At 54.6% G+C, this 26,204-nt stretch overlaps 2 protein-coding genes across 3 annotated transcripts in view; one reads left to right on the top strand and one right to left on the bottom strand.

Annotated features, from left to right (window-relative positions):
* LOC121166876 (ryanodine receptor 1-like) overlaps positions 1–26,204 on the bottom strand; it is a 101,470-nt gene that overhangs the window by 9,480 nt on the left and 65,786 nt on the right. For both annotated transcript variants that reach the window (XM_040996198.1, XM_040996196.1), the window contains 15 exons: positions 25,643–25,742; positions 25,195–25,274; positions 25,031–25,107; positions 24,338–24,411; positions 23,629–23,646; positions 22,481–22,561; positions 18,720–18,808; positions 18,306–18,434; positions 18,101–18,205; positions 16,706–16,787; positions 15,078–15,265; positions 2,741–3,082; positions 1,090–1,884; positions 647–717; positions 60–210 (listed from right to left, as the gene is read on the bottom strand). In XM_040996198.1, the coding sequence (XP_040852132.1) occupies positions 60–210; positions 647–717; positions 1,090–1,884; positions 2,741–3,082; positions 15,078–15,265; positions 16,706–16,787; positions 18,101–18,205; positions 18,306–18,434; positions 18,720–18,808; positions 22,481–22,561; positions 23,629–23,646; positions 24,338–24,411; positions 25,031–25,107; positions 25,195–25,274; positions 25,643–25,742 (2,382 nt within the window). The remainder of the gene's footprint in view (positions 1–59; positions 211–646; positions 718–1,089; positions 1,885–2,740; positions 3,083–15,077; positions 15,266–16,705; positions 16,788–18,100; positions 18,206–18,305; positions 18,435–18,719; positions 18,809–22,480; positions 22,562–23,628; positions 23,647–24,337; positions 24,412–25,030; positions 25,108–25,194; positions 25,275–25,642; positions 25,743–26,204) is intronic.
* On the top strand, positions 12,424–12,971 carry LOC121166878 (40S ribosomal protein S14-like). Its single transcript, XM_040996201.1, has one exon. It carries the CDS (start codon positions 12,459–12,461, stop codon positions 12,912–12,914), a length of 456 nt encoding a protein of 151 aa, XP_040852135.1. The 5' UTR covers positions 12,424–12,458; the 3' UTR covers positions 12,915–12,971.

Below are 26,204 nucleotides of genomic sequence, written 5' to 3'. Positions count from 1 at the left end.
GGTCAGGTTGAGTCTCTCTGGAAGGGAGTATGTCTCTCCAGCCCAAGCTGGGCCCTCACCAAGAATTTGACCCTCTGCACTTCCAGCTCTCCCCAGAACTCCATGCCGGCGCCTCTGGCTTCTTCCTTCTTGGCTGGAGGTGGAGGAGGTGCTTTCTTGGGGGGTTCTGGGGGTGTCTCTGGCACTTCTTCCTTCTCTCCATTCTCCTCACTGCAGGGCAGGATGCACAAAGAAGTCAAGAGGGCACAGTGCGTTCCTGCAGAGCCACCCACCCCCTGCCTGGCCAGGGGTCCACACAGTGCCTGGGGCTCCTTCCCAGGACAGCACAAGGGCCCCCGCCCCCAGGGGATGGGGGGCTGTGGAACCTGGAGGAGAATCTCCTCCACTTTGGAGAGCAGCAGGTATCAGGTTGGGCATCCTGGAGAAGGAGGAGTGGCACAAAATGGCCAACTCACAGAGCCAGGTCAGGGTTACAAACGGAGGCAACAGAGCAGAGTAGGAGGGGTGCGCTCCCCTGGGGCTCCAGCTGGGTGAGGTCCCTGACACTGGGCAGCCTGGGGCTCCGACCTCAGGAGGCTCACAGCACAGGGGCGAGGAGGGGCAGAGCCAATGACCAGCACGGGCCCCTTTGCCCAAGACCACTCACTCTGCCTTCTCTGGCTCGGGCTCGGGCTCTGGCTCCGGTTCTGGGATCAGCTCCTCCTCCTCTCCATCCACCTGTGGGCCAGGGGAGCATCAGGGCATGGGCTGTGTGCATGGGCTGTGCGTCTCAGAGTCAACCCGTCTGTTCCTCCCTGGGCCCCTTTGTCTCCATGCCTCCCAGGTAATACAAGCTGTGCATTTTTTTTTCTACTAGCAGGCAGGGGGGTCGATGCCTCGCACTGCACGGAGGGGGAGACTGAGGCTGAGAGAGGGGGGAGCACCTGCCCGGAGCTCTGTGACCCCAGGGCTTCTGCTCACCTCCACCACCTGAGGCCCACCAAGCCCCTCCCACACAGCCAGCCAGGTGAGGCTCCCAGGGTCACTTTGCTCACCCCATCTCGCCCCTCTCGCACCCACGACCCTCACCAACCCTTCCCTCTTTCTCACCCCCAGCTTCCTCTTGAGGATGGGCGAGCCCTCGGGCGTGGGTGGCTCCACCGGTGTGGTGTCACCCATGTCCCCAAGGCCGCCAGGGCCCTCGGGCCGGAAGGGGCCCCCTTCGGTCACAGCTACTGCCCCCTCAGGGCCGCCTGGCCCAGCCTCGTGACCCGCCACCTCCTCGTCACCGGCACCCTCCGCCGCGTCGCCCTCGCCTTCGCCCTCGCCCGCGCCGTCTGCGTCGCCGCCGGGGCCCGCTGGCTGCTCGCCATGCACCTCATCCCCCGTGGGGTCGGGCATGCCGGCCAGCAGCTCGGTCACCGTCACTTTCTTGGCACCCTCCACCAGACCACCGCCGAAGAGCGACCCCCAGAGCAGGTGCAGCGCCCCCGCCGCCGCCCCTGCGCCCGCCGCGCCTGCGCGCGCCACCACGGCCCAGAGCAGCGCGGCCAGGGCGGTGGCCGCCTCCCGCGCCGTCAGCCGCCGCAGTCTCCGCACGCGCCGCCGCAGGCTGCGGTAGCTGAGGCCGCGCAGCGCCCGGGACGCGAGCGCCGACAGCCGCGTCGTGGCGCCCGCCGCCGCCGTGCCCGCCGCTCCCTCGGGGCCCACCGCGCCCTCCTCGGTGCCCTCCTCTCCGCCCTCGTCCTCGTCAGCTTCAGGCTCGCCCTCGGGCTCCGAGATCTGTGCGGCGATCTGCATCTCGAAGATGGTGTCCTCGCAGAAGCTCACGAACAGCTCCATCTTCTCCGCCTCTCCGCCCTCGTTGACCACGTCGAAGATGAACTGGCGCTTGGATTCCTTCACCTGCAGGGCGGGAGCGGGCAGAGGGGACGCCGTGGGGCACTGGCCGCCGACCCACACTGCGGGGCTGCCCCTTCTGGGGGCGTTAGTAGCAAAGTCAGAATCAGGCCAGCCCTGGCCCAAGCAGCCTGCCATGTCTCTCTAATCCTGCCACGTGACCCTTGGTAGGATTAGTGGTCCCCTTTCCACAAACAGAAGCAGAGGCCCACATCAGAGGTGTGAAATGCCCAGCACGTAGTATCCCGCTGTCTGCACAGGGGCCCGCCTGCTCCTTCCAGCCCCTTCATTCCCCCTCTGTGAAATGGGCCTGCATGGAGTGAAGATTAGCTGGTCAATGACACTGAGTGATCACGCTACAGCGGCTGGCCCCCAGCCATGCCGTGTGTGTGCTGTGCCCAGGGTCCCGGGTCCTCGTGGGCACCCTCCCCTTCACCCTTGGGGAGGGGAAGGGTGAGCAGGAGGAAGTTGGTATTGGAGGGATGACATGTGCAGGTGGGGAGCCCCTGGCAGGGTGGGGTGTGGGGTGGATGTGAAGGTCAAGGGCTTCCTACAGAGGCAGGGGGTCCCAGAGATCCTGGGGACAAGCAGTGTGTGTGCCGCATGGGTAAGGGCGTGCCAGGTGCTGCAAGGGGCAGAGGTGCTGTGTGCAAGCTCTGACATGTTCCCATGAGGTATGGGGTGGGAACCGGGGGCAGGGAGGCAAGGGTGAGAACGGGGCATTGGGAAGATGAGGCATCCTGGGAGGGAGGGGGTGGGAGAGTACTTGGCATGCCTCTCCGTGGCCAGCGGGGCGGTCCAGAGAAAGCTCCCAGGGGCTGCTGGGGGAGTGAGCAAGGGAAGCATGCGCAGCTCCACCGACCTGCGGCATCTCCCACTGGGCCCGGTTGGTCTCAGAGATCTCGAAGTAGATGCGCTCGATGCGGCGCGAGGAGCCCATGATCTCGATGCGGCCCAGGTAGGGCCGGAAGTACTCCAGGATGCTCTCGGCTAGCTCCAGGAAGTTGCGCAGGCGCGGGTCGTGTGGCACATGCTCCGACAGGTTGGTCAGCAGCACAGCCACGTTGAAGCCGATGTCGCGGGCCGGCTCCTGGAAGCGGTTGGCGAACTCCTCAAAGTTGATCATCTCATTCTCATCGGCTTCGGAGCAGGAAAGCAGAAACTGGATTTCTGGTCCGGTGAATTGCTTTTGACTGTCCATGGCCTGGGGGCAAGAATGGAGGGGGTGGTCAGCGGGGTGGGGCAGGGTGGGGGTGGCCTGCAGAGGCCTCTGCACTTCCAGAAAGAACTCTGGGTTTTTCCTAGAGACAGAACAGTTGGGAATCATACAGCCATGCCCAAGAGCTGCCACCTGGCAGGATGCCACCAGGGAAGGATGTGCCAGCTGCTAAAATCCTGCAGGATCCAGGTCAAGGAAGCTAAGCTCCCTGCTTCCTCCCTCGCTCTTCTTGTCCCCTGACTTCAGTTGGGGCCTGTCTACTTAGGGTTGGAGAGAGAACGGGGATGGAGGGGTGATGATTTTTATCTGCATTCTGCCCCTGCAGCCCAGTCCACACACCTCCCTCTAGCCCCAAGGTAGGGAACTGCTCTTTCCCTCAGAGGAGCCCCTCAAGCCTAGAGGAAATGGCTCCCTCCCCTACCACCTGGCCACAGCTTTGCAAAGGAAGTACCTGGGGTGTTGACACTCCATATGAACCCTGACTCCAATCCCTCTGCCATCGTGCCTGGGGAAGCAATAGAGGATGGCCCTGATGCTTGGGCCCATGTATCATGTGGGAAACCCAGAGGAAGCTCCTGGTTCCTGGCTTCCACCCAGCCTAGCCTTGGCCATTGTGGACATGTGGGGAGTGGATCAGCAGATGGAAGATCTCTAGTTCTCCCCTCCCAAAGGGCCTTCCCTTGGGAATCACAATACGATCAAGACTTCCCCTCACTCCCCTTGCATCACTACCCTGAACTTGGGACTTGGGGGCTCATACATCCACATGAATCTGAGAGCCAATTACAAGCCACACTGCCTCTCCAGCAGATACCTCGGAGGAAGGAAAGGGGGAGGGGCATGGGAGGGCGCCCCTCTACCAGGAAGGCTTTCGTTCTGAAAAAAGCACACGGCGATAAAAGTGAGGCCATTGAGAATATTGTTAATCCTGGCTGGGCACACGACTGTCCCCCGTTTGAAATATGGATGCTTCTTCCATGGTGCCAGGGGTCAGCTATGTCACTGCTGGAATTGGGGAGCTGGGCTGAGATGGAGTCCCACCAGGAGAAAAAAAAGCATGCGTCAGCTGAGCCAATCCAAGAGCGTGCTGAGTTGGAAGTGGAGGTCTGGGACTTGATTCAGGCATGCCATGCTGATGTGGGATAAAGGCATCTCAGGCTTTCTAACCACAGTTCCGAGACCTGCCTCTCGGTGTTTCTAATCTCTATATCCAGTCATGGCCCACAAGAAGTATATGGTATTCTGTACATTTTTTTTTTAAAGAAAATCACTTACAATCAGGTAATTTGAAATTTGCTTTCTTACTCAGCTATCAAGGTCTACCCATGCTAACAGAGAACAGATGCCTCTGTGTAATACCCCTGCTTGATAACATACCACTGTATTATGGACACTCAGCTTGCTCCCCCTCCCCTCCTTTTTTAACTTTACAGACATTATTCAACTCCTGTATGCGTTTGTCAGAATCCCTTGGGTCAATTCTCTAACAATTCTTGACTGTACTTAAAGTGACAACACATTGTATAAAAGAACACGTTTTCATGACACAGGCCTGACTTGTGCAAGGCACCTGGCTGCAGTGCTCAGTTTTACTTTTGGAAAGGATGCCAGCTGTGACAGTGCACACTTCATGACCTGCAGACGGGTGCCAAGACGCAGTTTGCGAGGGGTTGCTCTGTGGCAGAAACAGAAGCAACATTTTCTGGCTTTGAAAAGTGCTTTGTAAAAGGCGAAGAGTTTTGCAAAAAGAAAAAAATGCTTTCTGAATGACTATCGTGCTTTGCAAATCATGAAGGGCGCTGGAAACCGCAACGCGTGAACACATACTCGCACAATCACACACAAACTTACTGTCTATCCTCACTCCACCATGGCACCCCACATGATGAACAAGGGGACACGTCAACCCCCCGTCGGCAGAGGCCTACGACCCCACCCACTCATGTCAGTACTGGGCGCCGGGTTCTGCTCTTGCAATTTGCTGCTCACTTTTTGTCATCACCACTTGCCCAGTCCATTTCGTTCTTTTAAAATACAAAGATACAGGGCCAGATGTGGTAGCCTAACAGCTAAAGTCCTCGCCTTGCACACACCGGGATCCCAAATGGGCAATAGTTCTAGTCCCAATGGCTTCCCATCCAGCTCCCTGCCTGTGACCTGGAAAAGCAGTTGAGGGCGGCCCAAAGCCTTGGGACCCTGCACCCACATGGGAGACCCGAAGAGGCTCCTGGCTTTGGATCAACTCAGTTCCAGCCGTTGCGGCCACTTAAGGAGTGAATCATTGGGTGGAAGATCTTTCTCTCTGTCTCCCATCCTTCTCTCTACAAATCTGACTTTCCAATCAAAATAAATAAATCTTTAAATAAAATAAAGTAAAATAAAACACAAAAGTACCAAAAGTCCATGACAAACATGCAATTGCAAGAATAATTTATTTTAGTACCCCCTCCCCCTCAAAACCATTTGAAATCCATGTTTTTGTTATAATACACACATATTTCATCGTCTTTTTGAAAACTCCCCTCATAGACATAAATTTGAAATTTTGGGGCACCAAGACAAACTTATCTTTTAATGGCATTTTCCATGACTATCTTCTTTCCTGGCTTAAGCATCTTTGCAGTTTCCTTTGCTACAGCCTCCTCTTCCAGTGGGGGTGAGGCATGGGGAGAGCTGGGGCCTGGGACTTGTACCCCATTCATGGGATCCACCCTAATGGGGGTATTCCTGCATTATCAGGTCCCCAACCCCCAATCCTGGCTGCTCCCCTGAATCCAAGCTCTGACAGCTGAAGCTGCGCGTGCCATGTTCCTGTGATATCTCCCCCAAGAACTGCACTTGAGTTTCAGAACTTCTCCTCCCACAGTCTTATGACCCATCTCAGGAACAGCATCACCGCCTACCCAGGTGCTCAAGTGAAAATCTTTGAGTCATGCTAGATTCCTCGCTTTTGTCTCACCGCCCACACCTGATCCCTCAGCAAAGCCGTCAGCTCTGCTTTCAAAATAGACTTTAGGACCCACTCATTTCTGTCCCCTCCGTGTCCCTCCCCCGCCATTGTCTCCCACCCAGATCATCCCAGCAGCCTCCTCCCTGTTCCCTCAGAGGGAGGAATCCTGCAAACACCTGCTCCCTTGTTCCCAATCCTCTCCTTGGCTCCATCCCACTCAGGTCCAAGGCAGAGTCCTTCCCGCTGGTGGCCAAGCCTGCATGTATCCCCCTCTCTTCCTTGTCACCCTCTTTAGCCATATGTATCATCCCTGTGCCTCCTCTTCCCACCTTCCAGTTTTGACACCCACCCCTGACTTAGCATCCCACAACTCTCCACCCCTTTCCCATAGCACCTGCTCAACTTCAACATCCCCTCCTTGGGAAGCAGACCCTGACCACACAGGGAACAGGGCCTGCTCCGGCCCTACTCATTCCATGCCACCCTGCTCAGCTCCTGCACCACAGCCTACAACCCACACTGGTATGGCTTAGTGACATTTGTCTTGCCCTCCCCGTGGACTGTCAGCCCCCAAGTGGAGATCAGGACACCCAGTAGGTGCTCCCAGACATTTGTCCTCTTGAAAATTAAGAGGAATGCTGAAGTTTGTGACACTCTTGAAAACGAACAAGTTCTCTTCCAGGAACACGCCTTTTTGGAACCACAAAGGAGCAGCGGACAGTCGGGCCAGCGCTTGACACTTTTGGAGACATCCATGTCCCATATCGAAGGGCCTGGGTTTGAGACCCAGATCTGCTCTCAAGTCTAGCTTCCTGCCCATGTGTGCCCTGGGAGGCAGTGAATGATGACTCAACAACTTGGGTCCCTGCTACTCACGTGGGAGACCCAGATGGAGCCCTAAGCTTCTGTCTTCATCACAGCTCAGACTTGGCTATTGTGGCCATTTGGAGAGAAAATCAGAGGATGAAAGATCTCACATCTCTATCTTTCCAATAAATAAATAAATACATCTTTTAAAATAGTTTTTCAAAAGCTAATTTTAAAAAAAATTTTTAAGATTTATTTTATTTTATTGGAAAGGCAGATATACAGAGAGGAGAGACAGAGAGGAAGATCTTCCATCTGATGATTCACTCCCCAGGCAGCCGCAATGGCTGGAGCTGAGCCAATCCAAAGCCAGGAGCCTCTTCTGGGTCTCCCACGCAGGTGCAGGATCCCAAAGCTTTGGGCCGTCCTCGACTGCTTTCCCAGACCACAGGCAGGGAGCTGGATGGGAAGCGAGGCTGCCGGGATTAGTACTATTGCCCATATGGGGTCCCGGGCATGCAAGGCGAGGACCTTAACCACTGTGCCATTGTGCCGGGCCCAAGCTAATTAAATTTTAAGATAACTTTTTGGTATACTAGTTGTGTGTATGTATATTTTCTTTTTAAAAATGTGGGGCCCGGCGCGGTGGCGCAAGTGGTTAAGTCCTCGCCTAGCACGCCCGGGATCCCATATGGGTGCCGGTTCTAATCCCGGCAGCCCCGCTTCCCTTCCAGCTCCCTGCCTGTGGCCTGGGAAAGCAGTCGAGGACGGCCCAAAGCTTTGGGAACCTGCACCCGCGTGGGAGACCCGGAAGAGGCTCCTGGCGGATCGGATAGTATCGACCCATTGGGCTCCGGGGAGTGAATCATCGGACGGAAGATCTTCCTCTCTGTCTCTTCTCTCTGTATATCCGCCTTTCCAATAAAAAATAATAAAAATAAATCTTTAAAAAAAATAAAAATAAAAATGTGGCTACTTGGCACAATAGCTCAACTGGCTAATCCTCCACCTCCAGGTGCTAGGATCCCATATGTGCACCAGTTCATGTCTCAGTTGCTCCACTTCCCATCCAGCTCCTTGCTTGAGGCCTGGGAAAACAGTAGAGGATAGTCCAAAACCTTGAGACCCTGAACCTGCATGGGAGATCCAGAAAAATCTCCTGACTTCAGACTGGCTCAGCTCCAGCTGTTGCAGCCATTTGGGGAGAGAACCAGTAGATGGAAGATCTTTCTCTCTGTGTCTTCCCTTCTCTGTAAATCTGTTTTTCCAATAAAAACAAAGTAAATCTTTAAGATAATAATATTATTCAAATGTTGATTACATATTTCTTCTTTTTAAAAATATGGCTACTAGAATTTTAAAAAAATGCATGTGGCTCAGGCCTGGCATGATAGCCTAGTGGCTAAATCCTCTGCTTTACATGACTGGGATCCCACATGGGCACTGGTTCATGTCCTCGTTGCTCCACTTCCCATCCAACTCCCTGCTTGTGGCTAGAAAAGCAGTCGAGGATGGCCCAAGGCCTTGGGACCCTGTGTCCATGTGGGAGACCCAGAAAAACCTCCTAATTCTGGCTTTGGAATTGCTCAGCTCCAACCACTGTGGACACATGGGGAATGAACCAGCAGACAGAAGATCTTTCTCTGTCTCTCCTTGACTTTCCAATCAAAATGAATAAATCTTATTTTTAAAAATTTATTTATTTGTTTGTTTGTTTGTTTTACATGTGGCCCCCAGCTTTGCAGGACCAGCCTAAGTGTTCTGTAGATAAACTGAGAAAAAAGTGCTGGAAGGGAGAGCAATAGATGAAAGGAGAATTCGGGAAGCACTGGCCCACAACAATAGGTGGTCCTTGCTGAACTGTGATTTAAAAAAAAAAAACTGCAAAAAAGAATCATATACAATAGTTATGAGCGTTAGATTTTTGTGTTTTGGACTTGGAATATTTTTTAGAAATTTATTTATTTTTATTGGAAAGTCAGATTTGCAGAGAGAAGGAGGAGACAGAGAGAAAGATCTTCTGTCTGCTGGTTCACTCTCCAAGTGGCTGTAGTGGCCAGAGCTGAGCTGATCCAAAGCCAGGAGCCTGGAGCTTCTTCTGGGTCTCCCATGTGGGTGAAGGGTCCCAAGGCTTTGGGCCGTCCTTGACTGCTTTCCCAGGCCACAAGCAGGGAGCTGGATGGGAAGTGGAGCGGCCAGGATTAGAACCAATGCCCCTATGGGATTCCAGTGGGTGCAAGGCAAGGACTTTAGGCACTAGGCTACCTTGCCAGGCCCTGGACTTGGAATTTTAAACAGCAACAGACATTTGGTGATTTAAAGACCAGTGGAAGAGCCAGCCCTGTGGTGCAGCGGGTTGAGCCCACAGTACCAACATCCCACACAGGTACCTGCTCTACCCCTGCTGTTCCAATTCTGATCCAACTCCCTGCTAATGTGCCTGGGAAAACAGCAGAATATGGTGCAAGTGCTTTAGCCCCTGTACCCACAAGGGAGACCGATGGCACCTCCTGTCCAGTCCTAGCTACTGGGGCCATTTTGGGAGTGAACCAGCAGATGGAAGATAGAGCTTTCCCTCTCTCTCGACGTAACCCTGCCTTTCAAAGTAAACAAGTACATCTTAAAACACACACACAACAAAATCCTGGAGCAGACATGTTTGAACCCACAGAGCACTTTTTGCAGGGACATGTGCCATGTCCATAGCCAAGAGCATGATGAACCCGGGAGGACATTGGAAACGCTGTGGTTTAATGCATATTTGCATCTGAGTGGAACTGCCTTTCTCCAGATGGACAAAGCGTGTGCTGGAAGGACAGCAGCGGCAGCCTCTGGAGCGGGGAGGGGACAGGACGGCAGATGGGCACCAATGGGGACTTCAGGGACAACTCTAAGTTCTGAATGTTGTAACACATGTAGTCTGTTTTGTTGGAAGAAACACAATTATTCAAACGTTTTTCTGCATTTAAAAAAAATCATCAAGTAGGCTGCATAGCCGAAACACAAAGGAGGGAAGTCAAACAAGAAACAAGGAACTGGGGAGAGGGTTGTGATCCCTCTTGCTAACCACATTCTACGCAGTCTCCCCCATCAGGAGCTCCTAGAAACCAGATGGGAATAAGCCACGGCTTTGGTCAGTTCACAGACACAGCCACGGAAGGACCCTGGGCCACACTCACAGGAGAACAGGAGCTAAGAGGGGCCAACGGTGGTGCAGTGGGCAGAAGGCGGCTAGGGACACAGGCCGCTGACTCCCCCGGTGGGAGACCAGCATGGATGGAGTCCCGGGAGACTGCCCGTGGCAGCCACTTGGAGAGTGAACCAGCACACGGGCAATCTAGGAAATGTCTCCCCCTTTTAGCTCTGCCTTTCAATGAATAAACAAATCGTCTTTTAAAATGGCCTTGTAATACCATTTTTCATCTATCAGATTGGCAAAAATCCAGAGATCTGACAGTTTGGTCTGGCGGTAAGACGGTGGGGAAGTAGATGCTCTCACGCAGCACGCGAGGACGGCAGAGCAGCATCCGTGCAGAGGACCGCCCCGGCTCGCACTCTGGGGGCCGACCCTCAGGTGCAAACCGCACACACACAGGCCCGGTACAGGCAAGGATGACGTTACATCCACCAGAGCCTGTGGTCCACGGAGTCTCACTCTGGAGGCCAACCCTCAGGTGCAAACCGCACACACACAGACCCGGTACAGGCAAGGATGACATTATAGCCACCAGGGCCCTGGGAGAGCCTTCCTCCACACACTTAGCGCCACCTGCTGGAACTCGGCAGCGATGCACACGCAAACGCCCACTGGGCCTTGAACAACACACATTGGGGAATGGCCTGCTGGAAGATTCTCTCATATTCTGTTTCAAGCTCTCCTTCCCTCCCCTTCAAATAAATAAAGATTTTTTTTAGAAAATTAAGGATACTGCGGTTGGAGTCGTAGTGTAGTGAATGAAGCCACAGCCCAAGGCATTGACATCCCACACATGCCACCAGTTTGGGTCCCAGCCATCCCACTTTGGATCCGGCTCCCTGCCTATATCCTGGGAAAGCAGCAGAAGTTAGCTCAAGCCCTTGGACCCCCTGTACCTACATGGAAGACCAAGAGGAAGCTCCTGTCCCCTGGCTTTGGATCAACCCAGTTCTGGCTGTTGTGTCCATTTTAGGCATGAATCAGCAGATGGAAGATTTGTCTATCTCTCTGTATAAGTTTCTTTATTTTTTAAGATTTATTTTTATTGGAAAGGCAGATATACAGAGAGGAGGAAAGACAGGAAGATCTTCCATCTGATGGTTCACTCCCCAAGCAGCCGCAATGGCTGGAGCTGAACCAATTCAAAGCCAGGAGCCTGGAGCTTCTTCTGGGTCTCCCACATGGGTGCAGGGTCCCAAGGCTTTGGGCTGTCCTCGACTGCTCTCCCAGGCCACAGGCAGGGAGCTGGATGGGAAGCAGGGCCGCTAGGGTTATTAGAACCAGTGTCCATATGGGATCCTAGTGCATTCAAGGCGAGGACTTTTACTGTTCGCTATCACGTCAGGCCCTATGTAAGCTTTTTAAAAGGGCCCAGTGTGGTAGCCTAGTGGCTAAAATCCTTGTCTTGCATGCTCCAGGATCCTATATGGGTGCCAGTTGGTGTCCTGGTGGCCCCACTTCTTATCTGGCTCCCTGCTTGTGGCCTGGGAAAGCAGTCAAGGACAGCCCAAAGCCTTGGGACCCTTATCTGCGTGGGAGACCCAGAAAGAGGCTTCTGGCTCCTGTCTTTGGATCAGCTCAGCTCTCACCTCTGCAGCCACTTTGAGAGTGAACCAGCAGATGGAAAGTCTTTATCTCTGTCTCTCCTTCTCTCTGTATATCTGACTTTCCAATCAAAATAAATAAATCTTTTTTAAAAAATAAATAAATAAATAAAAAGGAGAATGCTGCGTGGTCCTGTGCCTGCACAGTGCAGTCTCCCCTGCTGCCAAGGCTTTCCTGAAACCTGCCGGCCTGCACAGCACACAGGGGCCCAGCCGTGCCTGGTGCCAGCAGGTACTCACTGATGGCTCTCCATGTAGCTGTGGGAACCGGGGCACCGTGCCCGCTGGAGCCGGAGTTGTAAACCTAACTCTATCCCTCATTAGTGGAGTGACCTTGACCAGGTCATTTCACACCCCTAGCCTCAGTGTCCATAACTGCAAAATGGAAAGAAAAACCAGTCCTTCCCACACAGGGTCAATGCAAGGATTAAGCAAGCTATCTGGAGCCAGTGTTTGATACAGTAACAAAGACCCTTTTTGGGACACTGGGCATCCTGGACTGGCGAACTTGCATGCGAGGCCTAGCCCTCTCTGCTTCCAGCTCCCTGCTCACGCGCACCACAGGAGGTGGCAGGTGTGGAGGGCTCAAGTGCTTGGGTCCCTGCCACCCACATGGGAGACCTGCGTTCTGGGCTCCTAGCTTCAGCCTGACCCAGGCCTGCCTGCTGCAGGTATTTGGTGGGGGAAAGCGGTGACTCAGGGGCTGATGGTCTCAATCCCTGTCTCTCTGTCTTGCAAATAAATCAGAAACAAATCCTGGGCTGCGCTCTTTCCGGTGGCGGAGTTGAGGGAAGACGCGCAGAAATGGCACCTCGCAAGGGGAAGGAGAAGAAGGAAGAGCAGGTCATCAGCCTCGGGCCTCAGGTGGCCGAAGGGGAGAATGTCTTTGGGGTCTGCCACATCTTTGCGTCCTTCAATGACACTTTTGTTCACGTCACTGATCTTTCTGGCAAGGAAACCATCTGCCGTGTGACTGGTGGAATGAAGGTGAAGGCTGATCGAGATGAATCCTCGCCATATGCTGCCATGTTGGCTGCCCAGGATGTGGCCCAGAGGTGCAAAGAGCTGGGCATCACTGCCCTACACATCAAACTGCGGGCCACAGGAGGAAATAGGACCAAAACCCCTGGACCTGGAGCCCAGTCAGCTCTCAGAGCCCTTGCCCGCTCAGGGATGAAAATTGGGCGAATTGAGGATGTCATCCCCATCCCCTCCGACAGCACCCGCAGGAAGGGGGGTCGCCGTGGTTGCCGCCTGTGAGCAGGACTCCCCACATTATTTTCTGTTAATAAATGGTCATCATGTAAAAAAAAAAAATCCTGGGCTGCAAGGTGTTGCTGGCTGAGGGTTGGGGGGTTGCGAGGCATAGGCCTGGGGAGGAGGCACGGAAGGCAGAGCAGGCTCGGAGCAGGGTCATGGGTGGGATCCTGACATCAAAAAAAGCAATTCCCCGGCAACACCCTGTAGGAGCCGCCAGCGCAGTCTCACCTTTCCTGCCCTGATTTGCATACTGGCTCTGCGGTTCTGTAAGGGGAGGAGTTTGTGCTCAGGAAACACACACCCGAGTCTGTAGAGATCAAGGGAGAGCGAGATGGAGGGCTAAGGGTGAAAGCTGTCATTCCAGCAGCGTGTGTGTGTGTGTGTGTGTGTGTGTGGTGTGTGTGTGTGTGTGTGTGCGTGTGTGTGTGTGTGTGTGTGTGTCGGGGGCACCCAAATACTTCCAGCGCCTGCCTCCAGAGAAAGTCTGCACTTTCTTCAGGTGAATGCAGTGGCAGGGGCCAGCGCCAGGTGGCAAGCACTGCGGCTCACAACTCCTGTCTCTCACAGATACTGTCCCCACACTGTCCCACCACAGCCTTTGCAGTAGCCCCTTTTGGGAGCTGGCACGGTGGTACAGTAGGCTAGTCCTTCACCTGAAAGCGCCAACATCACATGTGGATGCTGGTCCGTGTCCCAGCTGCTCCACTTCCCATCCAGCTCCCTGCTTGTGGCCTGGAAAAGCAGTTGAGGATGGCTCAAAGCCTTGGGACCCCGCACCTGCGTGGGAGAGCTGGAGGAAGTTCCTGGCTCCTGGTTTCGGATCCTGGCCACTTGGGGAGTGAATCATCAGACAGAAGATCTTCTTCTCTGTCTCTCCTCTCTGTAAATCTGACTTTCTAATCAAAATAAGTAAATATTTAAAACAAGATTTCTGTACTATTTATTTGGAAAGAAGAGTGACAAAGAGATGGAGAGAAATCTTGCACATGCTAGTTTGTTCACCAAATGGTCACAGTGGCCAGGGCTGGGGCCCGACCAGGCAGGAGCCAGGTGCTGAACCCCATTCAGGTCTCCCATATAGGTGGCAGGAATCCAACTTCTTGGGTCCCCTTCTGCTGCTTTTCAGGGTTCACTAGCAGGGAGCTGGATTCGAAACAGAGCAGCAGAGATGAAAACCAGTACCCCAACATGGAATGCAGGCTTAACCCGCTGTGTCACAAGGCCAGATCTAAGCCTGTGAGCCATCACCTGCCGCCTCCCACGTTGTACATGCACAGAACTTGGATTGGAAGTGGAGCCAGAACCTCTAGTTAGTTACTCCTATCTGTGGGCAACTCCGGCAGGTGCTTAACTGCTGTGTCCAATGCCCTGCTCTTCAGTTATCTACTGGGCAGGCCGAGAGAGTGCGTGCTCCCATCCAGCAGTTCACTCCTCAACGGCTGCACACACAGGAGCTGGGCACTCAATCCAAGGCTCCCACGTGGGTGTCAGGGACCCAAGCACTTGAGCCATCAACCACTCTCCCTGGAGCGCGCCTAAGCAGGAAGCTGGAGCAGAGAACAGAGCCAGGACTATGGGGTGTCTGAATCCATACTCCAGGAACGTCACGGCCATGGGCTGCCCCCAGGCCCCCTCACACAGCCACGACCTGTGCGACGTAGGAGAGTGACTTCCCTGGGATTGGGCAAGGAGAGCCGGCCCAGCTGTGGCTGGAGGGCACAGAGGAGGGCGAAGGGCTGACATTCATTCCTGCTTCCCCCCCAAGCACCCCGACAGCTTACACCCCACCTTGGTCTGACTGGGGATAGCTCACGCTGAATGCACACCCACATCCTGTGCCTTGATTCTTGACAAAGAGAGAACCTGCTTCCACCTGTGGAGGTGAACAAGGCTGTGTTCCACAAAGGCAGGCTCTAAGTCTTCCTGGGACATGGCTGGGTTCCTGGAGGTTAGGTCTGGCCTAGCCCGGACAGGAAGAACTCCAGTGGAACCACTGACCCCTACCACCGACGGAAGCGGGACGGCTCTCGCTAGTGTGAACAAGTGGGCAGGACTAGTGCAAGGGCAAGCCAATGAGGCGCAATGAGGAGTCTCCAGCCCCAGGTAGGTGGCCCAGGAAGGCACAGTGGGCACACAGCAGCCCACCTGCTAGACAGCACCCACCTTCTGGAAGTCCTTCTTGGAGATGAGGCCTCGGGGGTCTGTGACGTAGTCCTGGAAGGCCTCGGAGCCCACGATGTCCTTGAGTTTCAGGAACATGTCAAAGAACTTGAGGATCATCTCCACGTTGGACGACGACTCAACCAGCATGTCCACCATCTGCCGCGCGATCATGCCGTTTACCACGTTCCCTGCAGGGTGTCCTCAGTCCGTGAGGCCCGGCACAGCCCCCTTACTGGACCCTCCCTGCCGCCCCCCACCACCATGGGCTCTGCCTCCCTCTAGCTCTGGAGCCACCTGTGGCTCTCCATCGGTCCCCATGCTCGTGGGAAGCTTCCTGCGGCAGCTCCTAGCCTCTCCTTCATGCTGACCATAGTCAGCACGGTGTGCCCAGCTGGCAGGCCCAGCTGGCAGGTCCCGTGTCTGTGCCCCTACCTTGCCAGCTGGGGCCAAGCTAACGATGCTATGTACTCAGGCGAGGTGCCAGGGCTGTGCCAGGCATGATATCAATGCAACGTTGGAAGAGAAGTGTCACACTTTTAGCAGAGGAGACTTGAAGGAAGTCCCACCCCAACCATGAGGGGAGGAGGATTCGAACACAGGACTGCACAACTTCGGAGCTTGCACACTGGAAACTTCCATGTGTACACTGAGGCTAGGCAGGTCCCACAAATGAGTGAGGCAGACCAAAGGTAAGGTGGTAGGGAGAGGCAAAGTGTGCTGCCTCTAAAGGAGGCTTGGCCGGCTTGCTTTTGTGCCTTTTCCTGTCATTTCTGGATAAAGGCTGCAAGAAGAGCTCAAAGACCCCTCCGGTAGCTGAGCTTCATTGACTGTTCACATTTTGCCACATTCGCCACATGATTCCTTGGTACAAGAACAGACCTCTCCGGGTCTTCCTCGCTAAACCACTGGAGAATGAGGCGCACACGGGAGGCACCTGCCCCCGGTCTCCAGGGCCTCTCAAAGATGCTCGGTGCTACACGACCAGCGCAGCTGCCAGTCTGCAGGTGCGACATCGGCGTCACTCAGCCACTGAGCCCCGTCCAGCCGACTTTCGCCACGTGAGAAGGTGGGCTAGGGCCCCTGAATATCTCAAGTTTTCCAACAAAAAGCTGGAAATGTTGGTGTTTTAAAGGCTAATGACCAGTTACTCCCCAAAAATGAAACAATATATAAACATGGAATGTCCGTGAGTCTGGACTTAGTTAAATGGCTTCCTCTACACCCCAGGCTGGAGTACTATGCTGTCTTGTCAAAGAATGAACAGATGCTTCTTAGGCACCTCTGTGTGGGGAGAGTCCTACAGTGCTCTAAGACTTAGCAGTAACTGTGGCTGCTAGAACACCAAGGTTGGGGAATATCTGTAAGGCTGCCAAAGCTAGTGGATAACATTTAGCAAATTAGAAAAGCTAAATATAAAAGACATGCATAGGTCAGAGGCCACCAGGTTATTAAGATTTCTCTGAGGACAACGGGAATTAAGGGGTGCTCAGCCCCTCCCCCACACAGAGGTGGCAGCTGATATTGTCATGGCAAATCATCAACTTTGACCCTGACCAGAGGTCAGAGGTGGCAGCTCAGGGACTCCTGGGTCTCGGAGGGCCGCGCTTGGCCCTGCCCCGCCCGTTTACCTTCCAGTAGTGACAGCAGCATCACGACCATGTCTTTCTGGAGGTCCAGTAACTCCTTCAGCAGCTCGATCTGGCTCGAGTCCTAGAGACGGGGAACCCTGTTAAGCGGGATCTGGGTGGGGCCCTCGCAGACACACCTCCCCCACCTGGCCCTTGTCACTTACCCAGCAGGGCCTAAGACCCCCTGCTTCTCCCCTCTTACCTCCGAGGGGACCCGAGTCCAGACATGTTCCTCGGAAGCAAGGGAGGGAGCAGAGAGGGGTGGGGTTGGCACTTCCGGGACAGCAGGCCCAGGAGGGATGTGCAGGGGCAGCGAGGACTGGGCAAGGGGGAAGCCTGGAGCGCAAACATTTGAGGCAGAGACAGAGACCACAGAGACCACAGAGACTCAGATCTGGGGAGGGAATGGAGCCAGGCACGTGGGGAGGGGCCTGACTGGGGGGTGTGGGGTGCGCTGTGTACTGGGAGACCCCAAGGGTAACTGCCTCCTCGCATAGTGCCTCAGACACCTCACATAAAGTTCACATAGGTCGAGACACATAAAGTTGCCCGTTTGTGACCATGTTTGGTTTTCAATGTGGCTGCCAGGCCAGGTTCAAAACAGCGGCTAATCCCAACATACTTGTGCAGCTCTAAGCACCGTCTCCGTGCAGAACCCCAGGCCTCATCTTCATGCCTCATCCGTCGCCTGCCCTCTGCCTCACACCCAACGTGCATGGGGCCAGCAATATCTTCCAGGCCCAACCCTTCCTCAGGACCCCCACCTGCTGGGATATTAGTCTACAGAACACCTTACTGCCACCTGCTGGAAAACGTGGGAACTACGGCAGTGACTGCTCCTAGGAAAGGTTCCGTGTCTGGCTCAAATGGGTGGCGTGGATTAGGCAGCAGCAGAGCAAAAGGGTGAAAAAGCATTTATGAACACTGACAAAGCTGCAAGGGGACAGCAGTGGCAAGGGGAAGTGGGGCGCAAGGATTCAAGAACTGCGACATGGGGTGGACAAGGACCTTACATCGTGGGTGCCCGAGATGGGCGTCATCTGCCACAAGCAGCATGAAAGACGGAAACACTCCTTCAGCTGCCGGCCATGGTCTGAGAAGCCAGCCCTACGCCTGCCTGTCCTCATCAGGGACCAGAGGGCTTCCCGCTGTGCTAGTGAAGAGCTGACCCTAGGGGTGCCAGGCCCAGCATACCGGGGCCATCTGGAGTGTGGAGTGCAGGTGGAAAGCGGCTGGTGGGCAGGGACAGAAGAGGCGCGGCCATGGGGCCTGCCAATCCAAGAGGAGGATGGACTTGGCTGTATGTGGAGGTCTTGGATGAGGGCAAGTCTTGGAAACAGTGCCCCACAGGGCGGCGGGAATGAGGGTGGGGTGAAGGCGCTGAGGGACTCGAACCTGAGCCAGCTTCATCATCATGTGGGCAAACACGTGCAGGAATCCCACCACAGCGTCCCAGAGGCGGCTGTGTGCCAGGCTCTGCTGGTTCCCGGTGCAGGGGCCCTGGGGAAGGGGTGGTGGTGGTTAGCAGAGAGGGCTGCGTGAGCCCCAGGGATGGCCAAGGGCTACTCCGTCCCACCTTGCTCCAGTGGGCAGGTCCTACCTGGATATACTCGGTGAGGCTGTTGAACACCTGCTTGGCCACAGACATGGCCTTGGAGAAGTTTCTCTTGCCCTGCTCCTCAATGACGTCCTTGCCCGAGTAGTACCAGTAGAAGTCGCTGATGGACTCCTGCAGCAGTGGGTGTGGGCAGGCGGTGAGGATGCAGGCTGCAGCCCAGGCCCCGCAGGACGCCCAGGGTGGGGTGGGGTGGGGTAGGGCTGGCGTCCTCACTGCCCAGGGGGTACCTGACATCCTCACAGCCCAGGGCTTTAGGGCTAGCATCCTCACTGCCCCAGGGGCCTGACGTCCTCACTGCCCGGGGCACTGGCAGTCTCACTTTCCCCTGGCGTCCTCACTTCCCCGGGGGACGTGGCGGTCTCACTTCCCCGGGGTGGGGGGGACTGGCATTCTTACCTGCAGACGCAGGAGGTAGTCCACCGTGCAGATGATAATGTTGATTGTGGTGGTGTTCCCGGTCTGTGTCCGCAGGTAGTTTTGGAAATCTAGGGAGGTGAAAAGGCATTCACGCACCGGAGCACCGACCATGCATTTATGGAGTGCCTATTGCATGCCAGATGATACACCATGGCTCACGTCTCTAATGACTGTCTATCAAATATACTCACCATATGTCAGAGGAAGATGAAGGATCACTCGGTTACCTCACGATGGAACTACTGAGGGCCTACTGTGTGTCAGGTGTGGTGAAGGGTCAGTTATTTGCTCATTTTCCTCTTCCTCCAGGAAATATATTTTTAAAGATTTATTTTTATTATTTTTTTTTTTTTTATTGGAAAGGCAGATATACAGAGAGGAGAGACAGAGAGGAAGATCTTCCGTCCGATGATTCACTCCCCAAGTGAGCGCAACGGCCGATGCTATGCCGATCCGAAGCCAGGAGCCTCTTCTGGGTCTCCCACGCGGGTTTAGGGTCCCAAAGCTTTGGGCTGTCCTCGACTGCTTTCCCGGGCCACAGGCAGGGAGCTGGAAGGGAAGCGGGGCTGCCGGGATAGAACCGGCGCCCATATGGGATCCCGGGCGTGCAAGGCGAGGACCTTAACCACTGCGCCACTGCGCCGGGCCCAGGAAATATATTTTTTAAAAGATTTATTTTTTTGGGCCTGGCGGCGTGGTCTAGTGGCTAAAGTCCTTGCCTTGAACGTGCTGGGATCCCATATGGGCGCTGGTTTTAATCCCGGCAGCCCCGCTTCCCATCCAGCTCCCTGCTTGTGGCCTGGGAAAGCAGTGGAGGACGGCCCAAAGCTTTGGGACCCTGCACCCTCATGGGAGACCTGGAAAGAAGTTCCTGGTACCCGGCTTCAGATCGGCACAGCACCAGCCGTTGCAGTCACTTGGGGAGTGAATCATCGGACAGAAGATCTTCCTCTCTGTCTCTCCTCCTCTCTGTATATCTGACTTTGTAATAAAAATAAATACATCTTTAAAAAAAATATATGTATATAACTGCTTAAAATGTGGCTGCTGACCTCATTATGTATGCTAAATCTCCCATTTCTTTAGAAAAAAATTTATTTTTTTATTAGAAAGAAATTTTTACAAAGAGAATGAGTCCATCAGCTGCTTCACTCCCCAGATGGTTGCAATGGCCACATGGGTACAGGGTCCCAAGGACTTGGAAACTCCTTTGCTGCCCTCCCAGGCCATCAGCAGAAAGCTGGTTTGGAAGTGGAGCAGACGGCACATGAACTGACCCCATATGGAATGCTGGCAACTGAAGCTGGAGGATTAGCTTGTTAAGTCACAATGCCAGCCCCCTTCAGGAAATATTTATAGAGCACCATTTAGCAGGAGAATTGGAGGTTCAGTCCTCCATTTATTTCCCGGAAGCCTGCGCTGAATGCCCACTAGGTGTCGGGGAAGATGGAAGAGGGGTCACATGTCCATTCACATATCTGACAAGGGAACACTGTTTAACAGAGAGTTAAAATCAACTGCATGTGGAAATGGTGACATAGATCCCATCTAGGTTTGTGCCAACCGAAACCAGCGCCACAGACGTGTGCAGAGACAGCACTGTCCTCTCCACCCCGGAGGGCAGTGACCACCCAAAATGCACGTGGTGTCTGAAACCGGAAAGACGCCTCTTTCATGGTGCTGATGAGTAACCCCATGAATGTGGGCAGAACATGGGGTTGCAAATGCAGTGGGCAAGAGGAATCTAACTAGAAGAACATTCTCATTTATTTTCTTCCTTCCTTCCTTCCTTTTTTTTCCCTCAACATTCTCATTTTCGAATAGTCACAGACTTGGGAGATTAAAATTCATTTAAAACCCTACAGACCAATTCTGTTTTAGGACTGGCATTGTAGTGCAGCTGGCTAAACCACAGCCTGTGATGCCAGCATCCCATGAGCACCGGTTTAAGTTCTATCTGATCTGGCTCCCTGCTAATGTGCCGGGAAGGTAGCAGAAGACGGCCCAGGTGCTCAGGCCTTTGCACAGGGGACCTGGAAGGGGTTTCAGGCTCCTGGCTTCGGCCTGGCCTAGTCACAGTTCCGGCCATAACGGTCATTTGGGGAGTGAGTCAGCAGATGGAAGATCTTTCTCTTTCTCTAACTATGCTTTTCAAGTAAGTAATCAGGGCTGGCACCATGACATAGTGGGCTGGGCCTCCACCTGCATGCTGGCATGCCATATAGGTGCTGATTCAAGTGCTGGTAGCTCCACTTCTTTTTCTTTCTTTCTTTTTAAACATTTTATTTATTTTTATCTGAAAGTCAGATGGAGAAACAGAGAGGAAGATCTTCTATCCGATGATTCACTCCCCAAGTGGCTGCTACGGCCAGTGCTGCGCCGATCTGAAGCCAGGAATCAGGAACCTCCCCCAGGTGTCCCATGAGGGTGCAGGGTCCCAAAGCTTTGGGCCGTCCTCCACTGCTTTCCCAGGCCACAAGCAGGGAGCTGGATGGGAAGCGGGGCTGCCGGGATTAGAACCAGCGGCCATAGGGGATCCTAGTGCGTGAAGGCGAGGAATTTAGCCGCTAGCCACGGGGCCGGGCCGCAGCTCCACTTCTGATCCAGCTCTCTGCTAATGGCCTGAGAAGGACAGTGGAGGAGGTCCCCAGTTCTTGGGGCTCCTGAGCACATGTGGGGGACCTGGAGGAAGCTCCTGGCTTTAGACCAGCCCAGCTCTGGCTGCTGCAGCCATTTGGGGAGTGAAGCAGTAGATGGAAGAACTCTATCTTTCCTTCTCTGTGTAATTCTGAAAGAATAATAAAACAAAGTTTTAAAAAAATCTCAGTCTCTTGGGACAAATGTATTTCAGAAGCCTTAAAGAAGTAGTTGTAGACCTAAAGTTTTTGGGAATTCAAAACAACAGTGACATCTCCTCTTTTTCTGGAAAGTGAAGATGAGAGACAATCACCAGTCCGTTCCCTTCACGAACACCAGCTCAGTGTGGTGAAGCCTGGAGGCCAGCACGCTAAAGATTCTGTTCTTGTCAGGAAAGTGAAGTTCCAGTTGTCTGTGGTTTCCTAACCACACACTAGGGGTCAGGACCCCAACCTCGAGGCTGTACCTATCTAGACGCTGGGCGGAATGTCTATCGGGCAGAACACTGGCATTCCCTGCGTATCATCTGGGAGTCTCTGAGGTCGCGGCTTCTCATCAATTGTGCCACCTGGGAGGAGCCGGCCATGTCATTCTCTGCGGCTCAACTGGCTGAACCAGAACGCTCCTGGCAGGAACTCTCAGCAAAGCTAGGAAAGCACCTGTCAGCTCCCCTCCCGCCAGGGGGGTCAGAAGCTAAACAAATGATCGCTGCACAAAGACGCTAGCCAACTTTTTTACTGGCCCGGCATGCAGAAACCCCACTAGAGGTGTGGAGTTTTCCCAGCTGCCCTGAAATATCTGTGGGGAAAGGGCACACAACCCATTGCCCATGTGGACCAATGGGTTGTTGGCCATTTATTATTATTTTTTTAATTTTTGGAAATTGCTAGTGTGTGTGTATCGGGGGGTGCACATTGGACTTGTCAGATGATGTAAAAGTGAAGCAACGAGTGGACAGTGCAGAAATCCCAGGAGGATTCTGGCAGGGGAGGAACCTCCGGCTGTTTAAAAGGAAGGATGAAGGACAAGCCTGGCCGCCTGAGCCGTCGCCACTGACCCTGGTCACGCCTCCTCCCTACTCCTCACATCAGGCTCTTCCTCACCATTATTGTGTCCTTCGCAGAGCAGCTGCAGAAACCGGAACAGGTCTTGCGTGAATTCATCATCGGCCATGACCTTCTCTCCTGGGTGGGAGGGAGGGGTGCGTTCATGAGGGGTCAGGCGTGCAGGCACAGCACACACATGCACACACAGCCCATGCACACTGCACGTGCATGCACAAAGCACAGGGGTGCTGGGAGGGGCAGCCACCTCTTCAAAGACACTGTGAGGGGTCATGGGCACCTGATATATCAAGGGCCATGACCTCAAAGTCCATGATGTCAGTGGTCGGCACCCCGAGCCATGATGCCAGGGCCTCAAGTGTCTTTCCACAGCATCTGTGTCCCTCTGATGCCGCCACTTGGCATGACATCCGGGAATATCTGCTGACCCCGCAGATGTGCAGGCAGCTGATGTCACCCTCAGCCCCCCTCCAGGCCATGGGGGTTAATAGATTATGGGGATTGGGGTCACTTTCACACAAAGACACTGAGCAGGGGATAGGGTGGGGCATGGGCCGGGGTAGGAGGAAGGGTTTGCAAGCCAACCATCAGGAGCAGCCAGTGCAGGAGCAGCAAGGGACGAGGGTAGCTGTCACAGGGCAGGAGGGAGGCGATCAGAATGGGCATCAAAATGGTCATCACAGTGGCCTTAGGGGAGGAGACCAGAAGGGATCCATCAGAGCAGGCGCAGAGGCAGCAGGCGCACACCAATTAGAGTGGATGCTGGAGGCAACCAATCTGATTGGCGGATGGGAAACGCCGACCAACCAATCAGAGGCCGGAGCACAAAGAGCCGAGAAGGTGGGATTGGGCACGACCCCACCCCGGGACTGCGAATCTGGGTCTGGAAGCCCACGAACACTCAGCCGGGCAAAGGCCTGGAGCTTCCTCCAGTGGGGAAGCTGAGGCTTGGGTGGGTAGGAGGATGATAAGGTCAGAGACTCGTTCTTGGTCCCCTGTGTGGTCCATGGCTCATCTGGGACTAGCATCTTGGTTTTTGGACTCCGCATCTCAAGATTTGCACAGACATGAGTCTTCGCTCCCTGGACGTCCCAGATCCTCAGCCCCCAGGTGGAAGGGGAGGAAGGGTTAGGAGGGAGAGGGGCAGCAGCACAGCACGGGAGTGGAGGCGGGGTTGGGGCAATTACCGTTCTGGCGATTGATGACTGGGGCAGCCGACAGGATGGGAGGAGGAAGCAGGAGAAAAGAGGGAAAAAGAGACGGGGGAGACCAACAGACCACAGGAAAACACACATAGGCACCGGTCAGGAACCCAGACACATGGGGAGACATAACCACAGGGAAGAAGTCCCAAGGTGGGGTGGGGGTGGTGTGGGCCAGGAGACAGAGGGGGAGCAGATCAGAAAGGAAAAGAGGAGGAGATGGAGGCCAAAGCAGAGGAAAAGGAGAACAAAAAAAAAAAAAAAAAGGAGGGAGAGAGATGGATGGGTGGAGGTGGAGAGGCAGGGGTGAGGACCAGGTGGTAGAAAGGTTAGACACATCAAAACACAGCAAAGAGGAGATTCGATTAACCCAGATTAGGGACATTAATGAGAGAACAGCAACCAGTGTGTTGGGCACATGGAGGGGAGGGAGGGACAGGGGCCATGTGGTGATGGGTGAGCCAACACAGGACAGAATGATACCCAAGGATGGGGACCATGGTGGTGGCATGGAGTGGGGAGTGAGGTAAGGCCCTGGAGGGAACGTGGAGGGAGCGGGACTGGGGGCCCCAGTAAGGATAGGGACCCCAGGGAACCCTTGGGCAAAGGGGACTCTGGACAGTGGCTGGGGGGGGAGAGGAGGTGGGTCCCAGAGGATGTCCCAGGCACAGGGACACCCCAGACAGGGCCTCACCAGTTCCATCTTCGTTCACCATGCCCAGCCCCTCTGCCTTGTTCTGTCTCTCGAAGGCATTGAGATCCAGGACACTGAGGGAAATACAGACAGGGGTGGGGGTGCTGGGAAGCAACCTCTGCCCTCCCCTCACCCAGAGACTGGTAGACCCCACAGGGGCGGCCGGCTGTGGAGTGCTGGGAAGCCAAGTACACACTGCCATCAAGGAGGGCAGAAATCAGGGGTGCTCAGCTTCTGCCTGCCCCTCCTCCCTCCCTCAACTCTGTGAAGTAAGGTAGGGCTAAGATAAACCATATACCAGTCGGGATAACCAGGGGTCAGAAACCATAGATCAGCCAGAGATACAGAGGGATACAGTGAGAGCCTGTTGGCAGCCAGTGGTCAGCTGGGAGGGCCCAGAGTACCCGCCGTGCTGGATTCTTAGCACCCTACTGATCCTACTGTTGGCTGAATTCCCACCCCTTCCCCCACCCCCCAGTCTTAGCACCCTACTGGTTCCACTGTCTGGAATCCAGAACACAAGCCATCAGCCTCCCCCTAGCAGCCCACACTGACACTCAGAACACATGCCCTGCTGTCTGAGCTACTCTGGGTAGAACTCTGCTCGGACCATCAGGGCAGAACCAGCACAGGAAGTAGTCCCAGGAGTGGGTGCAGCCTCAGCTACACTTGCAGCCACACAGCTGGGCCTACCTGCAGGTCTGCATCAGCGCCTGGATGCTCTGGAAGAAGCCAACTTCCTTCTTGTCCTTCAGATAATCCAGCATTTTCTGTAGAGGGAAAGAGAGCTGGATTCTACCCAGGAGCATCTCCAACCCCTGAGCCTTCCCTCGCCCCCAAGCTGCTTCACCCATTACCTGCTGTACTTCGGCATTGCCTCCATTGAGGATGGAGATGCCCAGCTTCAGAGTGGAGGACACCATGGCACCTGTCTCTCCTGGGGGAGAGGCCAGGGAGGGTTGGAAGCTGTCCAGTCTGGGGGAAGCAGGCTGTTGTCTCCAGCAGATGACAGCCACCCCAGGGGATAAGAGAAGGGGCATGGGAACATGACCCAAGGCGTATGCCTAGGGGCAACCAGGGCTGAAGGATGCAGGCAGGAGTTGCAAGGTGAGGGCCCAAGGACAGTTTGCAAAGCACAGAGTGTAAGTGCATGCACGGCCCAGGGGGAGTATATGTGAGGAGCAGGGTGTGTGTGCAAGGGCTGGCAAAGTGTGCCAGTAAGGCACATGGCGGAGATAGGATAGACAAGTGTGTGCAAGGAGCAGGCTGCACATGCGAGGAGCAGAGCACATGTGCGTGCAGCACCTTTGCAGGCACTGATCATCTGCAGCACCATCTCGGCAGCCCCGCGGTTGTGCAGCCGTGACTGCTGGTACAGGAGCCTCTGCTTCTCCATCTCTTTCTCCTGGGACAGAGGCAGACCCATGGGCGAAGCGCCCCCGGCTCCACAGCCAGCGCCTTCTCCTCTCACCCCTCTGCCCTCTGGCTCCAACCCCATTGGGGACTCATGCTTTCAGCTGTGACCCATTTGTCTCCTGTGAATTCTGTCCAGGATGTAACCCCTACAGCTAGCACAAGGTGAGGCAGGCAGAGAGATCTACATGGATTGGGAATGGAGCAGTCTGAGGTCCAGCTTTGTCCTCAAGAAGGTTCCCAGATGTGCCCATGTCACATTGCTGTTGCCACAGACACCTTATGATATGGCTTATGTGCATCCCTACTTCTCAATTACAGTAGCTAATTCTGACCACCTACTAAGTCTAGTTCCCTGACAGAGTCATAAAGAGGTACAAGTCTTACCACACCACAATTGTGCTCTTTTTACTATTTCGGCAACTACTTTGTACATGTTTTCCTCTGCTACAGA

Source organism: Ochotona curzoniae, unplaced genomic scaffold (genome assembly GCF_017591425.1).
Source record: "Ochotona curzoniae isolate NIBS_2020 unplaced genomic scaffold, NIBS_Ocur_1.0 patch258, whole genome shotgun sequence".
In the NCBI taxonomy this organism is placed as follows: Eukaryota; Metazoa; Chordata; class Mammalia; order Lagomorpha; family Ochotonidae; genus Ochotona; species Ochotona curzoniae.
Note: the sequence above shows the minus strand (reverse complement) of the source record. Positions and strands in the feature narration are given on the sequence as shown.